The sequence below is a fragment of the Tachyglossus aculeatus genome, chromosome 17, assembly GCF_015852505.1.
Source record: "Tachyglossus aculeatus isolate mTacAcu1 chromosome 17, mTacAcu1.pri, whole genome shotgun sequence".
NCBI lineage: Eukaryota > Metazoa > Chordata > Mammalia > Monotremata > Tachyglossidae > Tachyglossus > Tachyglossus aculeatus.
Genome location: NC_052082.1, coordinates 10,295,422 through 10,313,391, shown reverse-complemented (window position 1 = coordinate 10,313,391; position 17,970 = coordinate 10,295,422). Strand labels below are relative to the sequence as shown.

Sequence of the window (17,970 nt, the reverse complement as noted above, 5' to 3'; positions counted from 1 at the left end):
CGAGCGCCCCCGCGGGACCGGACGTCCGGTCGCCCCGAGTCACGTGGGCGGCGGCAGCCAATGGGCGCCGAGGGCGGGCGCTGAGGGAGGATGGCGGCGGCGGCCCAAGATGGCGGCGGGGGCGGCCTAGGCCCGGGGCCGAGCCGGGGGCTGGAGTCGGGGCCGGGCGCGGCCTCGGGCGGCCTTTTGGGGCCCAAACGGGGACCAGCGCGGCGGGGCTGCCGCCACTACGACCGGGGCTGTCTCCTCAAGGTGATGGCGGCCATGGGGGCCCGGAAGGGCAGGAGGGGGACAGGGGACCAACGTTGGCCCCAAGCGCTCCCAGGCTTCATCCCCATTTTACAGACGAGGGAACTGAGGCCCAGAGACTAATAATAATAATAATAATAATAATAGTAATTTCATTTATTAGGCAGCGCTGGGGAGGTTACAAGGTGATCAGGTTGCCCCACGGGGGGCTCACAGTCTTCGTCCCCATTTTACAGACGAGGGAACTGAGGCCCGGAGACTAATAATAATAATAATAATAATAATAATGATAATTTCATTTATTAGGCAGTTAGCACTGGGGAGGTTACAAGGTGATCAGGTTGTCCCCACGGGGGGCTCACAGTCTTCGTCCCCATTTTACAGACGAGGGAACTGAGGCCCGGAGACTAATAATAATAATAATAATGATAATTTCATTTATTAGGCAGTTAGGCTGGGGAGGTTACAAGGTGATCAGGCTGCCCCACGGGGGGCTCACAGTCTTCGTCCCCATTTTACAGACGAGGGAACTGAGGCCCGGAGACTAATAATAATAATAATAATAATAATAATGATAATTTCATTTATTAGGCAGTTAGCACTGGGGAGGTTACAAGGTGATCAGGTTGTCCCCACGGGGGGCTCACAGTCTTCGTCCCCATTTTACAGACGAGGGAACTGAGGCCCGGAGACTAATAATAATAATAATAATGATAATTTCATTTATTAGGCAGTTAGGCTGGGGAGGTTACAAGGTGATCAGGCTGCCCCACGGGGGGCTCACAGTCTTCGTCCCCATTTTACAGACGAGGGAACTGAGGCCCGGAGACTAATAATAATAATAATAATAATAATAATGATAATTTCATTTATTAGGCAGTTAGCGCTGGGGAGGTTTCAAGGTGATCAGGTTACCCCACGGGGGGCTCACAGTCTTCGTCCCCATTTTACAGACGAGGGAACTGAGGCCCGGAGACTAATAATAATAATAATAATGATAATTTCATTTATTAGGCAGTTGGCGCTGGGGAGGTTTCAAGGTGATCAGGCTGCCCCACGGGGGGCTCACAGTCTTCGTCCCCATTTTACAGACGAGGGAACTGAGGCCCAGAGACTAATAATAATAATAATAATGATAATTTCATTTATTAGGCAGTTACTAAGCGCTGGGGAGGTTTCAAGGTGATCAGGCTGCCCCACGGGGGGCTCACAGTCTTCGTCCCCATTTTACAGACGAGGGAACTGAGGCCCAGAGACTAATAATAATAATAATAATAATGATAATTTCATTTATTAGGCAGTTAGCGCTGGGGAGGTTACAAGGTGATCAGGTTGTCCCCACGGGGGGCTCACAGTCTTCGTCCCCATTTTACAGACGAGGGAACTGAGGCCCGGAGACTAATAATAATAATAATAATGATAATTTCATTTATTAGGCAGTTAGGCTGGGGAGGTTACAAGGTGATCAGGCTGCCCCACGGGGGGCTCACAGTCTTCGTCCCCATTTTACAGACGAGGGAACTGAGGCCCAGAGACTAATAATAATAATGATAATTTCATTTATTAGGCAGTTAGCGCTGGGGAGGTTACAAGGTGATCAGGCTGCCCCGCGGGGGGCTCACAGTCTTCGTCCCCATTTTACAGACGAGGGAACTGAGGCCCAGAGACTAATAATAATAATAATAATTATGATAATTTCGTTTATTAGGCAGTTAGCGCTGGGGAGGTTACAAGGTGATCAGGCTGCCCCACGGGGGGCTCACAGTCTTCGTCCCCATTTTACAGACGAGGGAACTGAGGCCCAGAGACTAATAATAATAATAATAATAATAATGATAATCTCATTTATTAGGCAGTTAGCGCTGGGGAGGTTTCAAGGTGATCAGGCTGCCCCACGGGGGGCTCACAGTCTTCGTCCCCATTTTACAGATGAGGGAACTGAGGCCCAGAGACTAATAATAATAATAATGATAATTTCATTTATTAGGCAGTTACTAAGCGCTGGGGAGGTTTCAAGGTGATCGGGTTGTCCCACAGGGGGCTCACAGGCTTAATCCCCATAATAATAATAATAGTAATAATGATAATAATGATAATGGTATTTGTTAAAAGCTTACTATGTACAAAGCACTGTTCTAAGCGCTGGGGAGGTCACAAGGTGATCGGGTTGTCCCACGGGGAGCTCACAGGCTTCATCCCCATTTTACAGACGAGGGAACTGAGGCCCAGAGACTAATAATAATGGAAATGGCATTTATTAAGCAGTTACTATGCGCTGGGGAGGTTACGAGGTGATCAGGTTGCCCCACAGGGGGCTCACAGGCTTCATCCCCATTTAACAGACGAGGGAACTGAGGCCCAGAGACTCATAATAATGGTAATGGCATTTATTAAGCGGTTACTATGCGCTGGGGTGGTTACGAGGTGATCAGGTTGTCCCACGGGGGGCTCCCAGACTTCATCCCCATCATCATCATAATAATGGTATTTGTTAAGCGCTTACTATGTGCAAAGCACTGTTCTAAGCGCTGGGGAGGTTACAAGGTGATCAGGTGGTCCCACGGGGGGCTCACAGGCTTCATCCCCATTTTACAGATGAGGGAACTGAAGCAGAGACTAATAATAATAATAATGATAATGGCATTTATTAAGCAGTTACTATGCGCTGGGGAGGTTACAAGGTGATCCTCCCTTCAAGGCCCTTCCTCCCTTCAAGGCCCTACTGAGAGCTCACCTCCTCCAGGAGGCCTTCCCACACTGAGCCCCTTCCTTCCTCTCCCCCTCGTCCCCCTCTCCATCCCCCCCATCTTACCTCCTTCCCTTCCCCACAGCACCTGGATATACGTATATATGTTTGTGCATATTTATTACTCTATTTATTTATTTTACTTGTACCTATCTATTCTATTTATCTATTCTATTCTATTTATTTTATTTTGTTAGTATGTTTGGTTTTGTTCTGTCTCCCCCTTCTAGACTGTGAGCCCACTGTTGGGTAGGGACTGTATATGTTGCCAGCTTGTACTTCCCAAGCGCTTAGTACAGTGCTCTGCACACAGTAAGCGCTCAATAAATACGATTGATTGATTGATCAGGTTGTCCCACGGGGGGCTCCCAGGCTTCATCCCCATCATCATCATCATCAATCATATTTATTGAGCGCTTACTATGTGCAGAGCACTGTGCTAAGCGCTTGGGAAGTACAAATTGGCAACATATAGAGACAGTCCCTACCCAACATTGGGCTCACAGTCTAAAAGGGAGAGACAGAGAACAAAACCAAACGTACTAACAAAATAAAATAAATAGAATAGATATGTACAAATAAAATAAATAAATAGAGTAATAAATATGTACAAACATATACACATATATACAGGTGCTGTGGGGAAGGGAAGGAGGTAAGATGGGGGATCATCATCATAATAATAATGGTATTTGTTAAGCGCTTACTATGTGCAAAGCACTGTTCTAAGCGCTGGGGAGGTTACAAGGTGATCAGGTTGTCCCACGGGGGGCTCCCAAGCTTCATCCCCATTTTACAGACGAGGGAACTGAAGCAGAGACTAATAATAATAATAATGATAATGGCATTTATTAAGCAGTTACTATGTGCTGGGGGAGATACAAGGGGATCAGGTTGTCCCACGGGGGGCTCACAGGCTTAATCCCCATAATAATAATAATAATAATGGTATTTGACTTGCTCAAAGTCACACAGCTGCCAGTTGGCGGAGCCGGGATTTGAACCCATGACCTCCGACTCCAAAGCCCGGGCTCTTTCCACTGAGCCACGCTGCTTCTCTACTCGTAGCCTTTCCCCCTCCGCGAATGGCCCATTTGTTCTTATTTTCCTAAAAATCCTGTTTTTGACAGGCTCCTTGCTGCGAGAAACTTTACATCTGCCGCCTGTGCCATGACAGCGAAGAAGACCACCAGCTGGATCGTTTTCAAGTGAAAGAGGTGCAGTGTGCCAGCTGTGAAAAACTCCAACAGGTCAGTGGCCCAGACGAGTTTCTGGCCTCGGAATCAATCAATCAATCAATCAATCGTATTGATTGAGCGCTTACTGTGTGCAGAGCACTGTACTAAGCGCTTGGGAAGTCCAAGTTGGCAACATATAGAGATGGTCCCTACCCAACAGTGGGCTCCCAGTCGGAAGGTTTTTTGAAAACTCCTAACCTCAAAAGGCCCGGGATCTGAGTTTAATTCCGGGGTGCCGGGGATGGGTGGTTTTAGGAGATCTCTGTAATAATAATGATAATAATAATAATAATAATCATGGCATTTATTAAGTGCTTACTACGTGCAAAGCACTGTTCTTAGCGCTGGGGAGGTTACAAGGTGATCAGGTTGTCCCACGCAGGGCTCACAGTCTTCATCCCCATTGTACAGACGAGGGAACTGAGGCCCAGAGAAGTGAAGTGACCCAGCTGACAATTGGCCGAACCGGGATTTGAACCCATGACCTCTGACTCCGCTGAGCCACGCTGCTTCTCCAGATGAGGTGACTGAGGCCCAGAGAAGTGAAGCGACTTGTCCAAGTTAAACGGCGGAACAGCTTGGCCCTCCCAAGCGCTTAGTCCAGTGCTCTGCACACAGTCAGCGCTCAATAAATACGATTGAATGGATGAATGAAGTGGCGGAGCCAGGATTAGAAGCAGCGTGGCTCAGTGGAAAAGAGCCCGGGCTTTGGTGTCAGAGGTCATGGGTTCAAATCCCAGCTCCGCCAATTGTCAGCTGTGTAACTTTGGGCAAGTCACTTCATTCATTCAATTGTATAAGCGCTTAGTACAGTGCTCTGCACATAGTAAGCGCTCAATAAATACGATTGATTGATTTATTGAGTGCTTACTGTGTGCAGAGCACTGTCCTAAGCACTACACTTCTCTGGGCCTCAGTTCCCTCATCTGTAAAATGGGGATGAAGACTGTGAGCCCCACGTGGCACAACCTGATCACCTTGTAACCTCCCCAGCGCTTGGAACAGTGCTTTGCACATAGTAAGCGCTTAATAAAATGCCCTTAAAAAACAAAAAAGGAAGTACAAGTTGGGAACATAACCCCACTTAGAATCCAGGTCCTTTTGATTCCCAGCGTGGCTCAGTGGAAGGAGCCCGGGCTTTGGAGTCAGAGGTCGTGGGTTCGAATCCCGGCTCCGCCACACGTCTGCTGTGTGACCTTGGGCAAGTCACTTCACTTCTCGGAGCCTCAGTTCCCTCATCTGTAAAATGGGGATGATGACTGGGAGCCCCACGCGGGACAACCTGATCACCTTGTATCCCTCCCAGCGCTTAGAACAGTGCTTTGCACATAGTAAGCGCTTAACAAATGCCACCATTATTATTATTATTATTATTATTATTATTATTATTGCCCTGCTGTATCCGTTAAGCCCCGCTATTTCTGATTCAGTACTTCCAGGCCTGGGGAAGCTTCGTACGAGTGAATGATCTTTTAGACTGTGAGCCCACTGTCGGGTAGGGACCGTATCTATATGTTGCCAGCTTGGACTTCCCAAGCGCTTAGTCCAGTGCTCTGCACACAGTAAGCGCTCAATAAATATGATTAATTGATTGATTGATTGATCTGAAAGGACACAGTTGCCGATCCGTGATCGACATTGCCCCTGGGATGTCAGGGAAGGCCCTTCTTCAAAACAGAGAGATTTTTTTCCCCCCTCCTAGTTATTTCCGTCACACCTGGCTTCCCCACAGGCCCGTCAGAGCTGCGAAGACTGTGGCACCGTGTTTGGAGAATATTACTGCCCCATCTGCCACCTGTTTGACAAAGACAAGAAGCAGTACCACTGTGAGGAGTGTGGAATTTGTAGGTACTGTGCGTGCTTTTTCCTCCGGATTTGTTGGCGCGGCGGGATTTGGAGGGGGGGGGGGAGCGGTTTTGTCTGAACGGTTCTAAGTCGGTAACGGCACCCCGGGGGACAACCTGATCACTTTGTAACCTCTCCAGCGCTTAGAACAGTCCTTTGCACATAGTGAGCACTTAGGAACCACTGAGCCCCTTCCTTCCTCTCCCCCTCGTCGCCCTCTCCATCCCCCCCATCTTACCTCCTTCCCTTCCAGCGCTTAGAACAGTGCTTTGCACATAGTAAGCGCTTATGAACCACTGAGCCCCTTCCTTCCTCTCCCCCTCGTCCCCCTCTCCATCCCCCCATCTTACCTCCTTCCCTTCCCCACTGCACCTGAATATGTGCTTGTACATATTTATTACTCTATTATCTATCTATTTATTTATTTGTTATCTATTATCTTGTACATATCTATTCTATTGATTTTATTTTGTTAGTATGTTTGGTTTTGTTCTCCGTCTCCCCCTTCTTGACTGTGAGCCCGCTGTTGGGTAGGGACTGTCTCTATGTGTTGCCGACTTGTACTTCCCAAGTGCTCAGTCCAGTGCTCTGCACACAGTAAGCGCTCAATAAATACGATTGATGGATTAGTAAATGCCATTATTATTATTTAAGCACCTCCCCTATGCTAAGTGCTGGAGTCCTCATTCATTCATTCAATCGTATTTCTTCCGTCTTTAGAATCGGTCCCAAGGAGGAGTTTTTCCACTGCTCCAAGTGCAACCTCTGCCTCGCTTTGAGCCTCCAAGGGAAGCACAAGGTGGGTTCGTCTGGCCAGCCTAAACCGCGAGCCTGATGACGGTGATGACGACAGCCTTTGTTAGGCGCTTACTAGGTGCCGAGCACTGTTCTAAGCGCCGAGGCCCGGATTTGAAAAGCGGTGATGAGGACGCTGATGACGGCGGCATTTGTTAAGAGCTTACTATGTACCGAGCACTGTTCTAAGCACTGAGGCCCAGAATTGAAAAGTGGTGATGATGATGATGACGACGACAGCATTTGTAAAGCGCTTACTATGTGCCAAGCACTGTTCTAAGCGCCGAGGCCCGGATTTGAAAAGCGGTGATGATGACGATGATGACGACGGCATCTGTTAAGTGCTTACTATGTGCCGAGCACTGTTCTAAGCGCCGAGGCCCGGATTTGAAAAGTGGTGATGATGACGATGATGACGGCGGCATTTGTTAAGTGCTTATTATGTGCCGAGCACTGTTCTAAGCGCCGAGGCCCGGATTTGAAAAGTGGTGATGAGGACGGCGGCATTTGTTAAGTGCTTATTATGTGCCGAGCACTGTTCTAAGCGTTGAGGCCCGAATTTGAAGAGTGGTGATGATGACGATGATGATGGCAGCATTTGTTAAGAGCTTACTATGTGCCGAGCTCTGTTCTAAGCGCTGAGGCCCGGATTTGAAAAGCGGTGATGATGACGACGGCATTTGTTAAGCGCTTGCTATGTGCCGAGCACTGTTCTAAGCCCTGAGACCCGGATTTGAAAAGCGGTGATGATGACGGCGGCATTTGTTAAGCGCTTACTATGTGCCGAGCACTGTTCTAAGTGCTGAGGCCCGGATTTGAAGAGTGGTGATGATGACGATGATGACGGCGGCATTTGCTAGGCGCTTACTATGCGCCGAGCACTGTTCTAAGCGCCGAGGCCCGGATTTGAAAAGTGGTGGTGATGATGATGATGATGATGATGATGATGGTGGCGTTTGTAAAGTGCTTTCTATGCGCCGAGCACTGTTCTAAGCACTGAGGCCTGGATTTGAAAAGTGGTAGTGATGACGATGATGACGATGGCATTTGTTAAGAGCTTACTATGTGCCGAGCTCTGTTCTAAGCGCTGAGACCTGGATTTGAAAAGCGGTGATGATGACAGCGGCATTTGTTAAGCGCTTACTATGTGCCGAGCACTGTTCTAAGCGCCGAGACCCGGATTTGAAAAGCGCTGATGATGACGGCGGCATTTGTTAAGCGCTTATTATGTGCCGAGCACTGTTCTAAGCGCCGAGGCCCGGATTTGAAAAGCGGTGATGATGACGGCGGCATTTGTTAAGCGCTTACTATGTGCCGAGCGCTGTTCTAAGCACTGAGGCCTGGATTTGAAAAGTGGTGATGATGGCAGTGATGACCATGGCATTTGTTAGGCGCTTACTATGTGCTGAGCACTGTTCTAAGCGCCGAGGCCCGGATTTGAAAAGCGGAGATGATGACAATGATGACGATGGCATTTGTTAAGCGCTTACTATGTGCCGAGCACTGTTCTAAGCACTGAGGCCCGGATTTGAAAAGTGTTGATGATGACGATGATGACGACGGCATTTGTTAAGCGCTTACTATGTGCCGAGCACTGTTCTAAGCGCCGAGGCCCGGATTTGAAAAGTGGTGATGATGACGGCGGCATTTGTTAAGCGATTACTATGTGCCGAGCACTGTTCTAAGCGCCGAGGCCCGGATTTGAAAAGCGGTGATGATGACGGCGGCATTTGTTAAGCGCTTACTATGTGCCGAGCACTGTTCTAAGCGTTGAGGCCCGGATTTGAAGAGTGGTGATGATGACGATGATGACGGAGGCATTTGTTAAGTGCTTACTATGTGCCGAGCACCGTTCTAAGCGCTGGATTCATTCATTCAGTGTCGTATTTATTGAGCGCTTACTGTGTGCAGAGCACTGTAATAATAATAATGATGGCATTTATTAAGCGCTTACTATGTGCAAAGCGCTGTTCTAAGCACCGGGGAGGTTACAAGGAGATCAGGTTGTCCCACTGTGTGCAGAGCACTGTACTAAGCACTTGGGAAGTCCAAGTCGGCAACATTTAGAGACGGTCCCTACCCAACAGTGGGCTTACAGTCTAGAAGGGGGATGGCTGGGCCGTGGCTAGCGAGGACGCGAGGGAAGATGTGAGCTTCTGGGAGTCCATTAGGCAACTCCATTTTCCCCCTTTTAATGACCTTGGCTCACCTTGCCTCCTTCGATGACTACCGTTTGAGCGAGCAAACTGGGCCTCCCCCTCATGAAAACATCATTTGTGTTCTCAGTGAAACCCCTTCTCCCCGTTCACTCAAATATTCATCGGGCACTCTGGTAACATGTCTGGTTTTTGTTGCATCGTGCTTCCCCAAGCGCTTAGTACAGCGCTCTGCACACAGTAAGTGCCCGCTGAATACCGTTGAATGAACGGACTTCAGCATTTGTGTCGGTTTTGAAGCTAAAACGTACTGGATTAATGTACTAAATGTACTATGTACTGGACTATTACTTCATTCATTCATTCATTCATTCATTTATTTATTTATATATTTATTTATTTTTTATTTTCTTATTGTTTATTTATTTATCTATTTATTTTTACTTATATTTATTTATTTATTTATTATTTATCTATTATCTATCTATATCTATCTATCTATTTATTTATATTTATTTATTTATCTATTTATTAATCGATCTATCTATTTATTTATTATTTATCTATCTATTTATTATTCATTTATTTATTTATTTATTTATCGATCTACCATTTATTTATTTATTATTTATTTATTCCTCTGTTTATTTATTTATTTATTTTGCTTGTGCAAATCTATCCTATTTATTTTATTTTGTTAGTATGTTTGGTTTTGTTCTCTGTCTCCCCCTTTTAGACTGTGAGCCCACTGTTGGGTAGGGACTGTCTCTAGATGTTGCCAATTTGTACTTCCCAAGCGCTCAGTACAGTGCTCTGCACATAGTAAGCGCCTAATAAATACGATTGATGATGATGACGATGGACGGAGCCGTGACGTACAGTCGATCAGTGGTATTTATCGAGTGCCGACCAGAACACTGTGTTAAGCGCTCGGGAGAGTGCGATGCAACAGAGTTGGTGGGCACGTTGCCTGCCCACGACGGGCTTTCAGTCTAGAGAGGGAGACAGACATTAATATAAAGAAATGATTTTGGCAGGGGACAAGATAGATAGATACAAGGTACCACAGTCCCTAACCCACATGGGGCTCACAGTGTGGATTCATTCATTCATTCAATCCGTATTTATTGAGCGCTTACTGTGTGCAGAGCACTGGACTAAGCGCTTGGGAAGTCCAAGTTGGCAACATCTAGAGACGGCCCCTACCCAACAGTGGGGCTCACAGTCTAGGATAGATACAAGATAATCGGGTCGGGTCTTTTTGGTAGATACAAGATACCACAGTCCCTAACCCACATGGGGCTCACAGTCTGGATTCATTCATTCATTCGTTCATTCAGTCGTATTTATTGAGCGCTTACTGCGTGCAGAGCACTGGACTAAGCGCTTGGGAAGTCCAAGATGGCAACATCTAGAGACGGCCCCTACCCAACAGCGGGGCTCACAGTCTAGAAGTATGATCCCCATTTTCCAGATGAGGGCACCGAGGCACAGAGACGGGAAGTGACTTGCCCAAGGTCACACAGTGGACCAGTGGCGGAGCCGGGATTGGAACCCAGCTCCCTCCGACTCGCAGGCCCGGGCGCTACCCTTGAGGCCACACTGCTTCTCAAAAATGGTATTCTGTAGCGCTTTTATTGCCAAAGCGCTCTCGCATTAGTTCCTTTCAGCCCTCACAACAACCCTGTGAGATAGGGAGAGAAGGGAAGGTATTACTATCCTCATTTTACTCAATTTGTACTTCCCAAGCGCTCAGTACAGTGCTCTGCACATAGTAAGCGCTCAATAAATATGATTGATTGATTGATTTTACAAATGGGGGGGACAGGGAAGTTAAGCGACTCGCCCACAGTCACGCGACAAACCCCGGCCCTTCTGGTTCTAGGCTGGTTCTCTGCCACACGACCACACCGCTCGCTTGATCAATCAATCAGTCGTATTTATTGAGCGCTTACTATGTGCAGAGCACTGTACTAAGCGCTTCGGAAAGACAAATTGGCAACATAGAGAGACAGTCCCTACCCAACAGTGGGCTCACAGTCTAAAAGGGGGAGACAGAGAACAAAACCAAACCAAAATATACTAACAATTAACCGATACCACAGTTACTAGAGGAGCTCCTCTCGCGTGCAAGCCGGTCGTTTCCACGTCCGTGCTTCGCTGCTCTCATCCTGCCTCCGTCGGTTTTGTTTTTTTTTTGCTTCCAAACCCGCAGTGCATCGAAAACGTGTCTCGGCAGAACTGCCCGATCTGTTTGGAGGTGAGTCTCAAGACTTTGGCGATGGGGGATTTTATTTTTTTTGACTCGTCCGATCTCGGGCGTCCCGCGGGGCCGGGACTGCGCTCCCAGGGTAATCTCCGGGCCCGGTCCGGCTCCCTTACAGGACATCCATACGTCCCGGGTCGTCGCTCACGTGCTGCCTTGTGGACACCTCCTGCACAGGTGCCGGGGTGGGGGGCGGTGGACGGGGGAACGGGACGGGCGGGGGGCTCCTTTTCCGTCTCCAGGGATGACGACGGGTATGCATCCTTGTCTCCTTTCAGGACGTGTTACGAAGCTATGTTAAAGGAGTGAGTATTACGCGCCTTTCCGTTCCCCGCCTTCTCCCTTGGGCCGTCGGCCGTGTCGTCCCCGCATCCCGCCGGGAATCTTCCGCTCGCTCCGCACCCCCGCTCCGATCCCGGGGCTTCGATCGTATCGATTGAGCGCTTACCGTGTGCAGAGCACTGGACTAAGCGCTCGGGAAGTCCAAGTCGGCAACATCTAGGGACGGTCCCTACCCGACCGCGGGCTCACGGTCTAGAAGGGGGAGACGGACAACAAAACGAAGCCTGGAGACGGTTGTCAGAGTCGTCAGAACAAATCGTCACAGTCTTCTAGGCTGTGAGCCCACTGTTGGGTAGGGACCGTCTCTAGATGTTGCCAACTTGGACTTCCCAAGCGCCTAGTACAGTGCTCTGCACACAGCGCTCAATAAATACGATTGGATTGAAATAGAATTAAAGCTAGATGCACAGCGTATAGCGGATCATCATCATCATCAATCGTATTTATTGAGCGCTTACTGTGTGCAGAGCACTGTACTAAGCGCTTGGGAAGTACAAGTTGGCAACATATAGAGACGGTCCCTACCCAGCAGTGGGCTCACAGTCTAAAAGACTGTGGTGGATGCCACCCATGGGCCAATTCACCCGGTGCCGCTTCCGAATGATGTGCATCTAGCTTTAATTCTATTTGTTCTGACGATTTTGACACCCGTCTCCATGTTTTGTTTTGTTGTCCGTCTTCCCCTTCTAGACCGTGAGCCCGCTGTGGGGTAGGGACCGTCTCTATATGTTGCCGACTTGGACTTCCCAAGCGCTTAGTCCAGTGCTCTGCACACAGGAAGCGCTCAATAAATTGAATGAGTGACAGATGTTTCATTTTCTTTCCCCGCTCCCCCCAGGGGCTACAGGTGTCCGCTGTGCATGCACTCGGCTTTAGACATGAGTAGGTACTGGCGCCAGTTGGACGATGAAGTGGCCCAGACGCCTATGCCCACGGAGTATCAGAACATGACGGTGGAAGTATGTCTTGGGCGCCCCTGGGTCGGCATCCGGGGCTCGGACCCGCCGACGGTCCGGGCGGTTGCCCCGTGATGCCCCTTGGGCGGGCGGGAGGGGAGTCGGCAGTCAGGTGGAGTCAAGGGGTTGGACCGCAGGACCGTCGCAAAGTCCCCCTCCCGAGCCCCTCACTTTCCCTCGAGGAGGCTTCGTGGGTCACTGTGGTATTCACCCGTGGTGTCTGTTTAGTCGCTCACTATGTGCCAGGCAGTGTACTCAGTGCTGGGAAGGTACAAGCAAACCGGTCTCAAACGGCTCAAATGGCTCCTCTGCCACTAATCTCCTCACCATACCTCGCTCTCGCCTGTCCCGCCATCGACCCCCGGCCCACATCCTCCCCCGGGCCTGGAATGGCCTCCCTCTGCCCATCCGCCAAGCTAGCTCTCTTCCTCCCTTCAAGGCCCTGCTGAGAGCTCACCTCCTCCAGGAGGCCTTCCCAGACTGAGCCCCTTCCTTCCTCTCCCCCCTCGTCCCCCTCTCCATCCCCCCCATCTTACCTCCTTCCCTTCCCCACAGCACCTGTATATATGTATATATGTCTGTACATATTTATTACTCTATTTATTTTACTTGTACATATCTATTCTATTTATTTTATTTTGTTAGTGTGTTTGGTTTTGTTCTCTGTCTCCCCCTTTTAGACTGTGAGCCCGCTGTTGGGTAGGGACTGTCTCTATATGTTGCCAACTTGTACTTCCCAAGCGCTTAGTCCAGTGCTCTGCACACAGTAAGCGCTCAATAAATACGATTGATTGATTGATTGACTGCCCCCCCCCCCGCCCCTGTTCGATCTGAGGTGGGGGAGAGAAGGGAGCAGAAGTCTTAATTAATGATAGCACTTGTTAAGCGCCTACTATGTGCAAAGCACTGTTCTAAGCGCTGGGGAGGATACAAAGAGGGGTGAGTGCTGAGAGGGGCAGGCTTCACCCGTTTTATAGGCCCAGAAAGTCGGCCTCTGGGGTCTTTTCTACCCGACCAGAGGGTCTGGGGACTTGTTGGAGACCGTCACCCCCAAGGACCCCCTTGGGGGGCCTGGCCACCTTGTAGGATGCAACTCCTCCCAAGCGCTTAGTCCAGTGCTCTGCACACAGTAAGCGCCCAATAAATACAATTGAATGAACTCTTGGGGGAAATGCAGTGCGGCTCGGCTAACCCGAGGAAGAGCAGGTGGGCGTTCGCTGTCGGGAGAGAGGGATTTTCTGGTTGTCATTTCATTCATTCGTTCAGTCATATTTATTGAGCGCTTACTGTGTGCAGAGCACTGGACTAAGCGCTTGGGAAGTACCAGTCGGCAACTTACGGAGACGGTCCCTACCCGACAGCGGGCTCACAGTCTAGGAGGGGGAGACGTATGTATGCTTATATATGTATATATGTTTGTGTGTATTTATTACTCTATTTTATTTGTACATATTTATTCTATTTATTTTATTTTGCTAATATGTTTTGTTCGCTGTCTCCCCCTTCTAGACTGTGAGCCCACTGTTGGGCAGGGACTGTCTCTATATGTTGCCAACTTGTACTTCCCAAGCACTTAGTAGGTCCGCTCCGAATGTTGTATATATGTATATATATATATATATGTATATATGTTTGTACATATTTATTACTCTATTTTACTTGTACATATCTATTCTATTTTATTTTGTTAGTATGTTTGGTTTTGTTCTCTGTCTCCCCCTTTTAGACTGTGAGCCCACTGTTGGGTAGGGACCGTCTCTATATGTTGCCAACTTGTACTTCCCAAGCGCTTAGTACAGTGCTCTGCACACAGTAAGCGCTCAATAAATACGATTGATTGATTGATTAGTCCAGTGCTCTGCACACAGTAAGCGCCCACTAAATACGATTGAATGAATGAACTCTTGAGGGAAATGCAGTGTGGCTCGGCTAACCCGAGGAAGAGCAGGTGGGCGTTCACTGTCGAGCTGTCGGGAGAGAGGGATTTTGTGGTTGTCATTTCATTCATTCGTTCAATCATATTTATTGAGCGCTTACTATGTGCAGAGCACTGGACTAAGCGCTTGGGAAGTACCAGTCGGCAACATATGGAGACGGTCCCTACCCGACAGCGGGCTCACAGACAACGAAACAAAACGTGGACAGGTGTCAAGTCGTCAGAACAAATAGAATTAAAGCTAGGCGCACATCATTAACAAAATAAATAGAATAGTAAATATGTCCAAGTAAAATAGAATAGTAAATCTGTACAAACGTATATACAGGTGCCGAGTAAATATGTCCAAGTAAAATAGAGTAATAAATCTGTACAAACATATATGCAGGTGCCGTGGGGAGGGGAAGGAGGTAGGGCGGGGGGGACTTAAGGGTGACTCTTTGCGATACAGCTCCTTGGCAGGCAGAAGGAACAGGCTACATAAGTTTTCCAATCGGACCTTGCCTTTTTGGGAATTAATCAGTCAGTCGTATTTATTGAGCGCTTACTGTGTGCAGAGCGCGCCTATCGAGCGCTCATTGCGGGCCGAGCGCCCGGGAGAGTATGGCGCAACGATTAGCAGACACGCGCGTGCTCCCCGGCCCTGACGAGCTTACGAGGCCGGGGGCGACGGGGCGGAGCCGGGGGGCCGGGATTCACATCTCCTCTCGTCGGGTTCCCAGATCCTCTGCAACGACTGCAGCGCCCGGTCCACGGTCCAGTTCCACATCCTGGGCATGAAGTGCAAGAGCTGCGCGTCGTACAACACGGCCCAGGACGGAGGGTGCGGCGGCCCGCTCCAGCAGCAGTGACCGCGAAATAAAATCCCATTCCAGCCCCCGGAAGGGGCAGGATCCCGCGGAGGGGATTTCGGACCCCGGGGATCGGCCGAGGAAAGACGGGGGGCTACCCCGCCGGCCCCTTCGTCGGGCTTTGGTAGAGCTGTGCTTCTTTTCACGCTCGGTGTCTTGGGCTTTAAGAGCGGCGATCCGTAGGGGTAGAATCGATCTCGCCATTCCGGTCCGATTACCTCCACTGGAGAATGTCCCCAAGCAGTCCCCTCGATGCCGTGACCGTGTGTTTTGTTGTAACGTATCGCCACAATAAAACTCTCCCCAGACGCAACCCTGAACGTCAGGGCTTCTCAGAGGTGGCTGTAAATTTCAAATGGGAGTTGAGCCGAAACGCAGTGGGATTAGGGTGTTCGTTGTCTTGACGTCTTACGAAAGGAAGTCGGGATTTTCAATAGTTATAATTTGGGGAAAATCAGAAATTCATTCATTCACTCAATCGTATTTATTGAGCGCTTAGTGTGTGCAGAGCACCGGACTAAGTGCTTGGGAAGTCCAAGTTGGCAACATATAGAGACGGTCCCTACCCAACAACGGGCTCACAGTCTAGAAGTCTAGAGTCTATAGTCTCCCCCTTTTAGACTGTGAGCCCACTGTTGGGTAGGGACTGTCTCTATATGTTGCCAATTTGTACTTCCCAAGCGCTTAGTCCAGTGCTCTGCACATAGTAAGCGCTCGATAAATACGATTGATGATGATGATGATAGAAGGGGAGACAGACAACAAAACAAAACTTGGAGACAGGTGTCAAGCCATCAGAACATCAGGGCTTTTGTTGTGTGTGCTTTTTCCGCGAAGAGCAACATCTGCAGGGCAAGAGTCTCTTTGGCAATGTTGTTCTCATCCTGGCGTTGCCTGCGGCAAAGCGGGCATTTGACATCCCTGTTCCCAACGGGCTCGCACGGGAACGGAGACAGGTTTCCCTGGCACGGGGGTCACTTTCTATCCGAAAATTCTCTAAAAATTTCCGTCGGAGCCGTTCCCCGGGATGCGGCCTATTGGTAGGGGAGGGGCCGGGAATGCCAGACGGGTTGGAGCGCGTCTTCGGGGGAAGGGGGGTGGACATTCATTCATTCATTCAATCGTATTTATTGAGCGCTTACTGTGTGCAGAGCACTGCACTAAGCGCTTGGGAAGTCCAAGTTGGCAACATATAGAGACGGTCCCTACCCAACAGCGGGCTCCCAGTCTAGAAGGGGAAATACCATAAAAAACCAAAAACAGTGTCAGTCTGTACCGATCCAGGTGATTTAAAGCAGACCCACCCGTCTGTCTTCCTGTTTCATGCTCCTTGATCGCGGATGTTAGTCGTCAAATGTAGTCATTGCCTCTCGGAGAAATTAAACTCGGGAATGCCATTCCGAGTTTATTTCTGGTCTCCGCAAGTATGTACAGGTGGGGGTCTTGGTGTATTTATTTCTTAGTTTTTCCTTGTTTGGATCCACCTGGCCACAGATCCAAACCTCAGGTAGGGTCAGCCATTACTTGATCGGGGTTGATAGTCAACAGAAATGTAGTCATTGCCTCTCGGAGAAATAAAACTCGGGAATGCCATTCCGAGTTTATTTCTGGTCTCCGCAAGTATGTACAGGCGGGGGTCTTGGTGTATTTTTTCCTTCGTTTCTTCCTGTTTGGATCCATCTTTTCCACAGATCCAAACCTCAGGTAGGGTCAGCCATTACTTGATCGCGGTTGTTAGTCAACAGAAATGTAGTCATTGCCTTTCGGAGAAATAAAACTCGGGAATGCCATTCCGAGTTTATTTCTGGTCTCCGCAAGTATGTACAGGCGGGGGTCTTGGTGTATTTTTTCCTTAGTTTCTTCCTGTTTGGATCCATCTTTTCCACTGATCCAAACCTCAGGTAGGGTCAGCCATTACTTGATCGGGGTTGTTAGTCAACAGAAATGTAGTCATTGCCTTTCGGAGAAATAAAATTCGGGAATGCCATTCCGAGTTTATTTCTGGTCTCCGCAAGTATGTACAGGCGGGGGTCTTTGTGTATTTTTTCCTTAGTTTCTTCCTGTTTGGATCCATCTTTTCCACTGATCCAAACCTCAGGTAGGGTCAGCCATTACTTGATCGGGGTTGTTAGTCAACAGAAATGTAGTCATTGCCTTTCGGAGAAATAAAATTCGGGAATGCCATTCCGAGTTTATTTCTGGTCTCCGCAAGTGTGTACAGGCGGGGGTCTTGGTGTATTTATTTCTTAGTTTGTTCTTGTTTGGATCCATCTGGCCACAGATCCAAACCTCAGGTAGGGTCAGCCATTACTTGATCGTAGTTGTTAGTCAACAGAAATGTAGTCATTGCCTCTCGGAGAAATAAAACTCGGGAATGCCATTCCGAGTTTATTTCTGGTCTCCGCAAGTGTGTACAGGCGGGGGTCTTGGTGTACTTATTTCTTAGTTTTTCCTTGTTTGGATCCACCTGGCCACAGATCCAAGCCTCAGGTTGGGTCAGCCATAATCAATCAATCAATCGTATTTATTGAGCGCTTACTGTGTGCAGAGCACTGTACTAAGCGCTTGGGAAGTGCAAGTTGGCAACATC

General features: G+C 48.8%; 1 protein-coding gene across 1 annotated transcript; it reads left to right on the top strand.

Moving 5' to 3' along the window:
* The first annotated feature begins 4 nt into the window (after window positions 1–4).
* RCHY1 (ring finger and CHY zinc finger domain containing 1) lies at window positions 5–15,715 on the top strand. Its single transcript, XM_038759739.1, has 9 exons — window positions 5–252; window positions 4,126–4,245; window positions 5,966–6,081; window positions 6,799–6,877; window positions 11,245–11,289; window positions 11,414–11,472; window positions 11,574–11,600; window positions 12,476–12,596; window positions 15,252–15,715. Exons 1-9 carry the CDS (start codon window positions 91–93, stop codon window positions 15,378–15,380), a joined length of 858 nt encoding a protein of 285 aa, XP_038615667.1. The 5' UTR covers window positions 5–90; the 3' UTR covers window positions 15,381–15,715.
* Window positions 15,716–17,970: the final 2,255 nt, after the last annotated feature.